The sequence below is a fragment of the Fukomys damarensis genome, unplaced genomic scaffold (assembly GCF_012274545.1).
Source record: "Fukomys damarensis isolate Sample0158 unplaced genomic scaffold, DMR_v1.0_HiC HiC_scaffold_12, whole genome shotgun sequence".
NCBI lineage: Eukaryota > Metazoa > Chordata > Mammalia > Rodentia > Bathyergidae > Fukomys > Fukomys damarensis.
The window spans coordinates 59,039,282-59,052,943 of NW_022900924.1; the positions used below are offsets into that span (position 1 = coordinate 59,039,282).

General features: G+C 42.6%; 1 protein-coding gene across 1 annotated transcript in view; it reads right to left on the reverse strand.

Moving 5' to 3' along the window:
• Position 1: 1 nt before the first annotated feature.
• The window catches only part of Mobp (myelin associated oligodendrocyte basic protein), a gene marked incomplete at its 3' end in the record, with an annotated part of 31,127 nt that continues 17,466 nt past the window's right edge, over positions 2-13,662 (reverse strand). The window contains exon 3 of the mRNA XM_010624594.2: positions 2-164. Coding sequence (XP_010622896.1) covers positions 2-160 — 159 coding nt within the window. The remainder of the gene's footprint in view (positions 165-13,662) is intronic.

Sequence of the window (13,662 nt, forward strand, 5' to 3'; positions counted from 1 at the left end):
CGTAGAAGCAGCCGCTGCGGCACAGGCTGTACCTGCGGTCCACCAGCTCGCGCTTGGAGTTGAGGAAGGTGAAGGGCGGGCAGCAGCGGATGCTGAAGTGCTCCGACAGCCGCTGGTTCTTGGACAGGCGCGGGCCCTCCTTGGCCCCCTTCTGGCTCATCTCACTGAGGACGGGAAGGGACGGGCAGTCAGGCGGGGAGCAAACCTGGGAGTCGGTTTCCTGACCCCGGCCCCTGAGAGGAGCCCGGAGAGGGCCTATCGATGTTATCCTTGTATTTTAAAGTCCGTTTTCTCAGAGGGGAGACCTATAACTGAAAGGGTCCCAGATCCTCCCTTCACTTGACCTGCTTTCTAGCCACCATGATGTGAGTATCTTGTCCTCTGCCATGCCTTTCTGCCATGTTGCCCTGCTTTAGAGCGAGCAGACTGTGGACCGAAACCTGTATAAACTGTACATGAAAATATATCTCTCCTTTAAATTATGGGTGTCGGGTAGTGTCTCAGTGTCTCAGCAACAAAAAAAGTGAATAAGACAGATTTTGGTAACATTGAAGTAGGGTTGCTGCTGTAATGCTACCTGACCATGTGGTTCGGAGGCCAGTGGAACTGGTTTATGGGAGGATTTTGGAAAAGTTTGAAGATGCCAGCTAGAGAAGCCTAGAGTGTTGTGAGGTGAGCTCAGTGGGAAAGTCTGGTCAGAGCTCAACAGAGCAAAAGGATGGTAAAAAAGTAGATGGAAAAGACCAGGCTCTAAAAGTTTTAGTTGGAAACAATGACTTCATTAGCAGTTGGACTTCAGACAGTGTGTGCTCTGCTGTGGCAGAAAATTTGTCTACATTTTGTTCCTGCTCTGAGACACTTGGGAGACTAAGGACAGTAGACTCTTCTGGTAGAGAAAATTTCAAAGCAGCTTAATGTTGGGGCTGTGGCATGGACAGTGTTGGGGCTTTTAGCCAGGTTTAAAAGGAAAATCAAGAGCAAAAAGCCTATTTTGAAAGTTTTCAGTTTTACCAGAAAGAAATCACCTACTAAATAGAAGAGAGGAGAGCTTAGTTGAAAAAAAGGATTAACATTAAAAAGAAGCTAAGTATTTTGGATCAGGACAAAAAGAAAAATGGCTTGAGGGCATGTGAGAAATCAGCAAAACTTCCATTCATTACAGGCTTAAAGAAATAAGGTCATAGGGCTGGTGATTTCACCACCTACCTCACAAGCACAAGGACTGGGAGTTCCATCGCTGGTACAAGAAAGAAGGAAAGAAAGAAGGAAGGAAGGAAGGAAGGAAGGAAGAAAGGAAGGAAAAACAAATAAGGCCATAAAACTTTCTTTTGAGAAGAGAAACTTGGGACACCTTGGTCCAGAAAGAGAATTGATTCCCTGGGATGCACTTCAACATGCTCAACCATCCAGGCATTCTGAGCCCCCTGCAGCCATGATGCAAAAGGACCTAGTTACTGACGGAGCCTGTGGCAGACCTTGGTGTCATCCACATGGTGCTAGTTTTATGTGCATGCAGATGCAAGAGGTGTAGAGTCAGAAAGACTTTCACACAGATTTCAGAAGCAGCCCTGGGAGGCTGGGTGGTGTGCCCCTGAGGGGGCAGTGTGTGAAGCTGTTGATGTGAAGGTGATCATGCATTGGAAACCCTAGGAATCTGGGGAAGCCAGGAGCTCCACACATCTGAGGAAAGGAAGAAGTGAGTAGAGCAGAACAAGAGATAAACTATGAGGGCTGCAACCAATAGCAATGCCGGATGAGCAGAGCCACCCAAGCTGTTTAAAGCTTAACATGCCACCTTTATCATGCCACATCTTGCCCCAGGGGCTGGACACAGAACTAGAATATTTAATGTTTGTCATGCTGGGCTTCATTCTTGTTTTGGTCCTCTTAGTTTCTATCCCTCTATGCCTCCCTTTCAGAATGGTAATATTTAATCTGTGCCTTTGTGTGTTGGCAGTGTTTAACTTTCTTTTGATTTTTACAGGCACTCACAGCTAAGCATTTACCTTGAGTCTCAGAGAAGACTTTGGTCTTGGACTTTTCAGCAATGTTAAAACTCTGGCAACTCTTACAGATGAACTAAATGCATTTTTCATGAAGACATGTGCATGAATCTTTTGGGGCCAGGGGCAGAATGTTACAGTTTAAATGTCACCCGAAGCCTCATCATGGGCTCACAGGCAGTGATTGTAGATGATTAGATTATAGGAGTTTATAGTTGACTTGCTCTTAGGAAGTAGGGTTTGTTAGAAGATACTTGACACTGGTGGGTGTGGCCCAGAAAGGTTTATCTCCGTCCCCAGCTCCTCCCTTCTCTTTATCTGCTTCCTAGCTGCAGTAAGACCAGTTTCTCCTCTGAGATGCCCCTCTGCCATGCTGCCCTGCCTTAGAGCCAGCAGACTATGGACCAAAAACTCTGAAAACTGAACCAAAGCTAAATTTTTCTCCTTAGAATTGTGGTATCGGGTATTGTGTGTCAGTGGTGAGGAAAGTGACTATGGTATCACATTAAGGTGATATTTTAATACTTTGTCTTTTTAATGTGATCCTCTTGCTACAAAGAGAAAAGAGGACTGAAAGAACAGTAAAATACATTTTTTGCATCTCAGTTTGTGATATTCCAAATTATTTACTACTTCTGTTATGGATGATAAAAATACTCTTTCCCAATGTTTCATTTGCTTTTATCATGCAAAAACAATTAATCTTACATAATTAAATTATTTACTTCAAAAATTTTTACTTTTGATGCAGTTTTACATTTCTTTTAGAAACATCTTTTTCTCTTAAGTTTCTAAACATATACATGTATATTTCCAATTTAAAAGAAAATCCTCTCTGGACTCCACTCCACATCTACTTACCTCCCTATTATTCTCCTCTTGGTAAATTTCTTCAAAAATTATCCATATATTTTTCTACATCTACATCTCCCATTCATTCTTTAATACACTTCAGTCACACTTCTGCTCATTTCTTCTTAAATAAAAACAGCTCTCAGCTGGGCATGGTGGTGGGTACCTATAATTCCAGCCCTCTGGACGGCTGGGGTGAGAGGATCATAAGTTACAGCCCACCCTGGGCAATTTAAGAACTTAGTGAGACCCTATCTCAAAGAAAAGGATGGGGGGGCCTGAGGATTTAGCTCAGTGGTGCCACCACCTTCCTACCTGCCTTGCAAGCTCAAGGTTCTGAGTTTGATCTCTAGAAAAAAAAAAAAAAAAAGAAAAGAAAAGAAGGAAGGAAAGAAGGATGGGGACATAGCTTAGTGTAAAGGCACTGGGTTCAAAGTACAGCACTGAAAAGAAGAGTGAGGCAGCTCTTCAAAGACCTCCATGCTGCTAAGGCAGTTGTTTTCTTCTTTAACCCTCTCTCCATGTAATCTGTTCCTTCCCTGTGATACCACATTCTCATGAATTTCCTCCTATATCTCTGCAGACTCTTATCGGCTTACCTGCTTTATGCAAAATTTTTAATGGTCCAATTCTTCTAGATACAATAAATACTAAATGATTAATGGAGTTCCCTTCAACCATTAGATTCAGCACTTACTGTGTACTAAGGTTGTGGCAGGCAGTTCTCAGTTGATATCTTGGACCAAAAGCTGAATCATATTTAGTACAGTTCCTTAAGAAACTTCTCCACCCATGGAAAATACAGGTAAGATGTGCCTGGGATGCAAATAGTTGCTAATGGCCATAAAAGTAGTGTACTGAACCCAGATATATGCAGTCACTGAGAAGGGTAGGTAGATGGATCAGATAAGCATCCTACTTACAATGAGCTTGTAGATAGTGGACTGTGATATAGGCATCAGTGAGGGCAACACAAGGGACTGCATGCTCTGAGACAGAGGCCATACTGATTACACAGCCTTGGGAGTCCATATGTGGGGCTAAAGAACCGGGTAAAACTTTGCAGGAAGACACATTTCACCTGGCCTTACGATTTGGTCCTTCAGATATGAGAGCTTGTGGAAGGGTGGGAAAGGTGATATCTAAGCAGAAACACACTGGGGTGAATTATAGCACCTCTGAGAGCCCTCACCCTGTCTGCACTGCCAAGGGTAATTCAGGAGAGGGAATAGTGCCAAGGTGACGAGGTGGGAGGTGGAGTGTCTGGCCCTAGTGACTGGGAATATGGCCCTGTATCAGCTAGTGAGATGCATAAATAAATGAGAGGACGGGAGACCATTGCATCAGTATTGGACACACTGAATTTAAGGTGCACAGAACACGCATGAGGAAATGAGTATTCAAAACTCAGGAACTAAAGCTGAAATCTTGAAGGTTTTTTGCTTGATAGAGAAAGCACAGCCTTGGAATGGATAAGATGCCCAGGAACTGAGGGATGAACTGGACAAAGGAAGATTCCCTGGAGGAGCAATGGGCTATAACCCTCAAGCTGCAGGAAAAGTCAAGGAGAAAGAAGCACTGAGAGAGGCAGGATGACTAGCAGCCTTAGAAAAGAATCTATAAATTTTCAGGAGGAGAAAGTGCCAGCAATATATGAAGAAGTCTTTTATCCATACACATTTATAGACCAATAAGAAACTACAGCTGACTTATAGGTTGTAAGTCACTGTAAAGACTCTAAGCATTTGCCAAACCCCTTCCCATATCCTATATATTTTGCAAAGTTTAGCCCAATTTCCTCCTCTTGGAAAATACTGAAATAAAGCAGTTCTGGTCTAACTCACTGTAATTTCCATGCCTGGTACATGGAAATGATACCACTCTGCTTTTCACAGAAAACCCAGACATCCTCAGTTCCTTCAGCCTTCTTCCTTCATCCTTTCCCAAATGGCTCTAGCATTGCTCTCAGCAGATAATGTAGCACTTGCTCCAACTTTCCAATAAATTAGTATGGGGTGACAGATAGATTTTAAATGACTGTGACTGAATTCCTGCTCTGACTGAAGCTGAGATGATACCTATAACTATATTCACTGCTCCACATGACTGTGTTCTGACCAGCTGGGAAAGTCCAAGGAGAATATGACCCTTCTTTAGCATGTAATAAGGCTTTAGTTTAAGGAAGGACTCTCCCTGGATAACTGAACCCATCTGTTCTCAGTCCCCAGAGCTCATGTTATTTCAAGCCTTGGGATGTGGTTTGATAGGGCTCCTACCCGCTCCTGTCCCACTCAATAACTGTACTGCTTGGGGGCCCAGTTCAAAACCAAGCCCTCACTGAAGACACTTTCAAAACCCTTCCCTTCTCTTGGAGTAAAGATCAGCCTTCTCCCCCCTGCCCTGACTCTGTTTTATATAATTCTAGAAGAACACCTGGAAAGATTAGTACTATCTTTGTATTTCACTATATCCATAAGTTTTCCATCCTTGGAGCCTGGTTCAATGCTTGATTCAGCATAAGTGTTAGTAGATGCTTGATAAAAAATAAAATAGGGCTAGGGATTTAGCTCAGTAGTTCTGCCACCTGCCTCACAAGTGTAAGGACCTGAGTTCAATCCCCAGTACCAAAGAAAGAAAGAAAGAATAAACAGAGGGTGCTGCCCACCGCAGTAGTCCATACCATGTACTGCCTGTCCCAAGTCTTCTTTTCCCAGAAAGCAGTCAGTTAGGCCAGTTCCCTAACACCTCTTCCTCCTCTCCCTCCATTCCTTCTCAAAAAGAGGATGGAGAAAGCCGAATGTCCCCATGGCAGTGGGGGCCAGGCAGCTGGTCTGGGTGGTGTCCTCCTCGGCCATACTCTGCTATGTGCTGCCTTATTTGGTGTCACTGGCTCCTTGATATGAATAACACACATTACTGACTGCTTGAGCCAACCAAAGCCACTGGTCATTGGCTGTCTATTCAGCAGCTCCCTATTCTGGTCCAGATAACTCCTCAGCTACTCCACATCCACACTAGGACACTTCTGATTCCCATGCATGAAATATGCTACTTGTGGGACATCAAGAGCTCACCTTGGCCAGGTGTAGAAGTGCACGCCTGTAAACCCAGCTCTCCAGAGGCTGAGACAGGAAGATCACAACTAGTTTGAAGCCTGCCTGATCTACTACATAATGAATTCAAGGCCAGCCAGGATTACAGAACCAGACCCTGTCTCAAAAATTTAAAAAAGAGCTCATCTTGGAGCCATTGTCATCAGAAGCACCCAACCCAGGCTGTGCACCCTGGTGGATGGGGCTGAGGCAAACCTACTGCAGAAGCTTACAGCCTGCCCCATGCCTCTGACCAGAAAGGCATCACATACACATGCACACAAGCTCACCCTCACCTGGATGACTTCACCACGTCATAGCGCAGCCTCTGCTAGAGTCTTGAGGTTTTATTTGAAGAGAAAATATGGACATCCGAGTCTTTAACTTTCTCTTTCTCTCTTTCCCACTTTCCTGTTGACTAGGAGGACTCCATTTGCTCTTTCTCATCAGGGAAAATTCCTCCCTACTATATTCTTTTCACATAAGGTTCAGCTTTCTTGACAGAAGGGGGATCCACTTACACTGTGGAAGAAACTCTATGATCTGGGTTGTTTGACATGATTCTTGGCGTGTGAACTGCCAGACTGTTTGAAATTAAGGATTATAAAGAATACAAAAAATTTTGTTTTGTCTTTCCACTGGGAAACATGAATTACAAATGGTAATAATAATAGTGCCACTGATGGAGAGTTCCTGTGAGTCAGGTACTCTTCTCAGTGCATGATATTCATTAAGCCATTTAAGTATCATAATAGTGCTAGGTTGTGGGTACTACTACAGTTATTCTTGTTTTACAGATGAGGAATCTGACTTTTGGAGAATGGAAGGAAATATAAGCCAGTGCAGAGCTCATGAGTGACCAGGGAGACCAGTTGTCTGAGATGTACCAGACAAGGCAAAGGGCAGGCCTTCCCTACCATCAGTTGGCCTCCCGCAGACTCTGAAAACACCGTGAGATAGCAGTCGTGAATTGTCGATCTTGGCTCTCTCCTTTAAGGGATAGAATGGGAAAGGAAATTCCCTTCAACAACCTAAGCATGTGCTTCTTAGGGCACAGAATCCCCCAGCAAAGTGTGGAGGAGAAAAGACTTGAGAAAACAAGATCAATCTCTTCCTAGAGCTTCCCTTTTCTTTTCTCCAACTTCTTCCTGTGTGTGGCTGCAATTTCTCATTGAAACTCACACTGCCTCCCTTTGTCTTCAAATGATAGGAGTAATTGTAAGAAGATGGAAGCAACCATGAATTGTACTTTACATGTATTGGTTTCAAGATCAAGATGAACTTCCCAACACTACAAACTGAATCATTTCAAAGCATGGAGAAGTAACTTCTAGTGTTTAAAATACATATAAACCTCAAATGAATTGTTATTGTTTATTGAAAAGGGTCTCACTATGTAGTTCAGGTTGGCCTTGAACTCACTCTGCAGCCCAGGCTGGCCTCAAACTTACAGAGATCCTCCTGGCCCAGCCTCCGGAGTGCTGAGATTACAGGCATGCACCACCACACCTGTCTAGTTACATAAAATATTAACATGAAAAGATGTTGGGTGGCCTGGCATTTTGGAACACCTGTAACTCCAGCACTCGGGAGGCTGAGATGGGAGGATCTCTGTAAATTTGAGGCCAGCTGACTGAACTAACAGAGAAAACTTGTCTCAAACAAACAAACAAACAACAAGAAAAAGATGTTGGGTAAAAGGTGTTCATCATGTATTTTCAATGAGGGCGATTGTATCCCTGTGAGGATGAAAAGTGGGGAATGAAGACAAAAATTCTTTTTTATGGGCAAAACACAGACATAATGAAAAAGCAGCATTTCTGGATAATAACCATCCCTGCCAGAGCCAGCAGATGTCAGTGTGACATCCACATAGAGAGAACTTCCAGCTCCTGCAGGCACCCCTGAAATCGCCCTCAAAACTAGGGGACTGGGCCAGCAGCCAGGATCCTCATCCAGCTCTCATTGTGAATAGATGAGGTATTAGTGCCTTGGGGACTAACTGTCAAGGCCATTCTTAAGGCTAGTGAGGACCGTCTGAACTGCAGACAGGAGCTCCTGGGACAATTTGTGATCATAATAGACCCTGCTGACAAAACAGGCCAAATGGCATTGAGCTGTATGTGTAAAAAATACACGAAATAACTGGAGGTAAATGCAAACAAAGACATGTAGACTAAAGGTAAAAGCTAACACTCAGCTACTTGTGAAAATTTACTGAGTATTATTAAAGGTCCTGGTGCTCATGGAGCTTAGAGTGCAAGAGAGGAAACATTAACAGTTTGTCCCTTCATTGCTCAGATGACATTTTGCACATACAGCTGAAAAGTGGTTAGGACTCGCCCGAAGGGCAGGAACTGATGGAGGGGCTAAGGAAGGATTCATGAAGAATGACCCCTAGTTTGAGGTCTGAAGGACAAGTTGGGGACACTCAACAGGCGGGGGAGGATAGAGTTCTGGAAGAGGCCCTGAGACTTCTGTCTGAAACACCAAGGGAGTGGGATGCCCACAGCCTGGAGGGTGACATCAAAGCTAGAGGATGGGGTGTGAGCAAGACCTCCCTGGGTATTGAAGGTGAACTGAGGAGTAGGAAGAACAGGAAGAAGTTGAGAGGTCCTGACTATAGGAGACCATCTCCAGACTCCTTGTATCCAAGATTGGAAGGGGGCACGGCTGGAAGCAAGGGAACCATGAGAAAAACAGAGAATCAGTGCCTAGGGTGGTGGCAGTGAAGGTACTTTTAGTAGGCAAAATATATAGGACTTGAAGGAAGATTAGATGTGGATTTGTTAGAACGGACAGAGCAAGATGACTGTTGAACTAGTGGCTTAAAAATACCCTATGGAGCAGTTTACTGAATGGGAAGATCTGGAGGAGGGAGTAAAACTACAGCTTTAGGCAATTATTTATTCAATATTAACTGGGTACCTCTGTAGGTTGAACAGCTGAAGTCAGATGCTGTGCAGTATCTGGACTACAAGTGTTGCATATGTCTCAAATTGCTAAGTCCAGGTGTGCAATGAGCAGGAAAGGAAGCCCAACAGTGAATAGAACATTCAGGTCAACTAAATGTAGGGAGAGACACAAGGGCATCCAGGACATCGCCAAAAGAAATAAGGTAGGTGACAAATGCTTTTACTAAGACAAGACAATGGTAGGGACTAGGGAAGAGAGAATCAAGAACTCAATCTTGGGAATGTTCAGTGTGAGAAACATGGCAAAGCCTCAAGGGGTTGTAAAAAGTAACTGATAGTTCACATGAGAAAAAACAAAATCGCAAGAAAAATACTGCTGAGTGAGTTTAACGAAGGAATACATGAGAATATGCAGGAGAAGAAGCATTAAAAAAGATTGGAGAAAATTTTATTCAGAGTGTCAGTGAGAATCCTGAAAAACCTAAAAATCCTAAGGGAAAAATTCTTAAAGGAAAAAAATTCAAATAAAATACAAAATGATATATGAATAAAATATTTTGTAGATAAAAAGGTCTGTATAATAAAGAGATAAACTTTCCCAATTAATCCATAAACTCCAGCAGTTTTTACTAAAATCACCAAATACCTTCTGTGGAAAGTTACAGTCTGATCTGAAGAAAGAACAAGGTACCAGAAATCACCAACAAACTCCTAAAAAGAATAGACTTTTCATATACCACATATCAAAACATATTGCTAATATAAGATAGCAATTAAAAATATGGCAATAGCCTCAAAATTAATAACGGTGAGTTCAGAAATCAGTCTTAGGCTGGGGGTGTAGCTCAGTGGTAGAGCTCTCACCTGGAATGCACAAGGTCCTGGGTTGAATCCTCAGCATAGCAAAAAATAAAAGGCAAGGAAAATAGATACCAAAACAAATTCATATAGGTACAAGATCCTAACGATGAATGTAACTATTGTATACCTAAAATGTACCAATAAACTTAATGGAAAACAAATTCATATATACAAGGAAACTTATCATGATAAAGATGTTGCTACATGTCACTGTCAGGAGGAGATGGGAGATGGGCTCTTCAACAAATAATGTTGACGAGTTAACGTTCAAGATAACATGACTGACTGAATCAAATAACACAATAACCATGGTCAAAAATACACAATACTGGGCGAATATAACATACATAATATTCAGAGTTACTATCCAGATCTTTACAGAACTTCTACAAGTCAATAAGTAAAGCAATTCAGTGCACAATTGGGCAAATGTTGGATCCAAGTGTGGTGGTACCTGCCTATGTAATCCCAGTACTCAGACAGGAAGCTGAGACAGAAAGATTACTGTGAGTTCAAGGCCAGCCTGACCTACATAACAAGAACCTGTTTCAAAAACCGAAAGAAGAAAGAAAGAGAAAGTTAGTTGGGCAAAGGATATGAGCAAATAATTTATAGAAGAGGAAGTAGTGCATGAGTCACAAGTATATGAAAATACATTTAAATTCAGCAATTTAATAGTAATTCTAGATGAATTAAAAGAACAGCAGATACTGTTCTACAAGCATCAGATCAGTAAAAGTTAAGTAGCCTCACATCAAATGAAGCAGGGGATAGGTAAACAGGAACTCACACACAGCTAGTGAGCAGGTAACTCAAAAGAGCCTTTTGTTAGGGCATACTGAAAGTATGTAGTAAAACTGAAAGTACCCAAGAAAGAACCAGAAATTCCACTCCTGAATATATATCACACAGAAATCATAATCCATGTGCACAGAGAGGCTTGTACAACAATGTTGACTGAAGTTTCATTCAAAAAGTAAAAACAAAAAAATATATGTTTATAAGAAAAATGGATAAAGTATGGTAAATCCATATGTTATGGTGTAGATATTCAATGTCCCCAGAAGTCTCATGTTTGGCAGGTGATTAGATTGTGGGGGCTCTGTACTCAGCAGTAGAGTCACCCATGGATGAATTAATAACTAACTCTGCTGTTAGGAGGTGGGGCCCATTTGGAGATTGGTCCCTGCAGATATGAGCTGGAAGGGTATATTCTTGTCCCAGGCTCCTTCTTTTTTTCTCCCTGCTTCTTAGCTGACATGGGATGACAGCATCCCTCTGCCACGCTGTTTCTGCCAACCAACCATGAACTGAATCATCTGAAAGCTGTGAGCCAAAATAAACCTCTCCTGCTTTATGCTGCAAGTGTTGGGTATTTTGTCCCAGTGATGGGAGGGTGACTAAAGAGGCCCCAGGAAGTTGGAGATGAATGTGGACCATGTGCTGAAGAAAACCACAGGTAGTGAGCAGAGCCAGACCAAGAGAAGAGGCCATGTGGACTGCAACTAGCAAGGCCATCAGAGTGGGGCAGCCAAAGCCCTTTGGAGCTCATATCTTGCCACAACCAGGTAGGACAGGTGTAGGACATGGTGCTTCAGGATTTAACATTTGCCCCTGGGTTCAGTCTTGCTTTGGTCTGTTTTCTGTCTATTCTTCACTTTTGGAATGGAAATGTTTACCCTGTGCCATTGTATGTTGGAACTAGATAACTTTCTTTTTTACTTTCACATGGGCTCAGAGCTAAGAGTTTGTCTTGAATCTCAGAGGAGACTTTAGACTTGGACTTTTCAGCAATGCTGGAACTGTTAATCTTTTGGCAACTCTTAGAGCTGCACTAAATGAATTTTTCAGAAGGAGATGGACATAAGCCTTCTGAAGGTCAGGGGAAGAGGCTAAAATGCATTCCCATGGTATCTCATGTTTTCAGAAGTGGGCCCTGGTTGAAAGAGGTGGGTCACTAGGGATGTGACTGATACAGAGAACTTTTGTAAATGATCTAAAAACCTACAAAACATTAGAAAAATGTAAAATGACTTCTGCTGTCTCTAACAGCAATCTGCTTTGTTTAGTTCACAATTAACAGACACTGGAGGCGCTGACCATGAAGTGGGACATCTGGCCTCATCCCTAACCCTGAACACCCCCTTCCTCTGCACTAGAATAGAGAGCTAGAGGAATTTTAAGGTAAACTCCCCAACCACAAGGAATTGTTACGCCCGGGTTAGAGTGAACTGTCTGGTTACTGTAATTTGTACACGGGCAATGTGAACTGAGGAAATGAAATGTAACCACCCGAATGAGTCATAGCTGTAAAACCTATAGAAGAAGAAGCGCAACCCTGTAGGTGGTCGATCACTGGCACTGCCTTTTTAAGTGTGATCAACCTTTGCTGGTAAAATAAACTTTTTATTATTTTACTTTCATCAGCTCGTCTGTGTATGTGAGTGTCACTTGCTGATTCCTTTGGCAACATGACCTGAAAGGGTGTGTTCCTGTCCCCTGCTCCTCCCTTCTCTTTCTGCCTCCTGGCTGCCATGGGTTGGGCACATTTTCTTCACCACTCTTTTCTGCCACACCATTTCTGCCTTGGAATCAACTAGCCATGCACTCAATCCTCTGAAATGTGAGGCAAAATAAAGGCCTCCCTTCCTTTAAATGGCAGATGTTGGGTATTTTTTCTCTGCAACAGGAAAGCTAATACATAAACAATGGGACCCTATGTGACAGTTTAAAAATAATTAACTAGAGCTGGGGATTTAGCCCAGTGGTTCCACTGCCTGCCTTCAATCCCCAGTACAAAAAAAAAAAAAAAAAAAAAAAAAAAAACAAAATCTCTATACATGAGCCTGAATTTTCTTTCAAAAAAACATACTTTTGGGGGTTGGGTATAGTTTAGTGGTAGAGCACTTGCCTAGTATATTTGAGGCCCTGGGTTCAGTCGCCTGTACTGAAAAACAAAAACAATAACAGCAAAAATCTTTTGAATGAAAAAATTTGAAAAGATGAACAGAAGATAGACATCTATGTAGACACACATTAGTACTTGGGCATTTTCTTGCTATTATTTTTTACACGAAGTCACAACATGTACACCTTGCTAATTTTACTTAGTTATCCGCCTCCAGAGAGTACGCAAAGAGAAAATGCCTTTTGCGGCTATTTAAGATTCCATGATAAGAAGGCTAATAGTTTGTTTAACCAGTCTCCTGTAACTGCAGTTTGGTTGTTTTCTCATCTGCTCTTATTATAAATGGTGCTATAGGAAATAGATGTGTGTGTCCATCACCTCATACATCTGACTGTTTGAAGGGTAAAATCTTAAAGATGGGACCCCTTGGTCAAGAGTCTATGTGCTGTTGTCTGGGTATGGAATGCCGCGACAGGACTCCGTGTTAAAGGCTGGGTGACATTGGGAAGTGGTGACAATTTTAAGGCAGGGACCAGTGGGAGATCCCAGGGTCACTGAGAGGCAGGTCCCAAAGGAGAAGCTGGATCCCGGCCCCTTTCTCTTGCTCTCTTTCACTTCCTGGCCAGGAGGTGAGCAATTCCGTCTCGCCATCTATTCCTTGTGCTGCCCAGCCCAGAGTAGCAGGTCCTATCCATTGCAGACCAAAGCCTGTGAAACTGATTGCCTCTCATTATGAGTTGCTCATCTAAAGTATTTGTTAAAGTGAGAAAAGGCTGATTAGCACACTATGCATGTGTTTAAACATATATATATATTTTTTTATATTAATGGATTTGCCAACTTGCCTTCCACGGAGTTGATGTAAACTATCATTCTACAAGCAATGCATGAAAATGCCCCATTTCCTCATGGCCTTGACAAAGTGGGTTATCAAACCCTTAGACTTAAAAAAAAAAAAAAAAGATCCAGGCGTGGTGGCACACTCCTGTAACCCCAGCACTGGGGAGGCTGAAGCAGGAGGATTGTTGTGA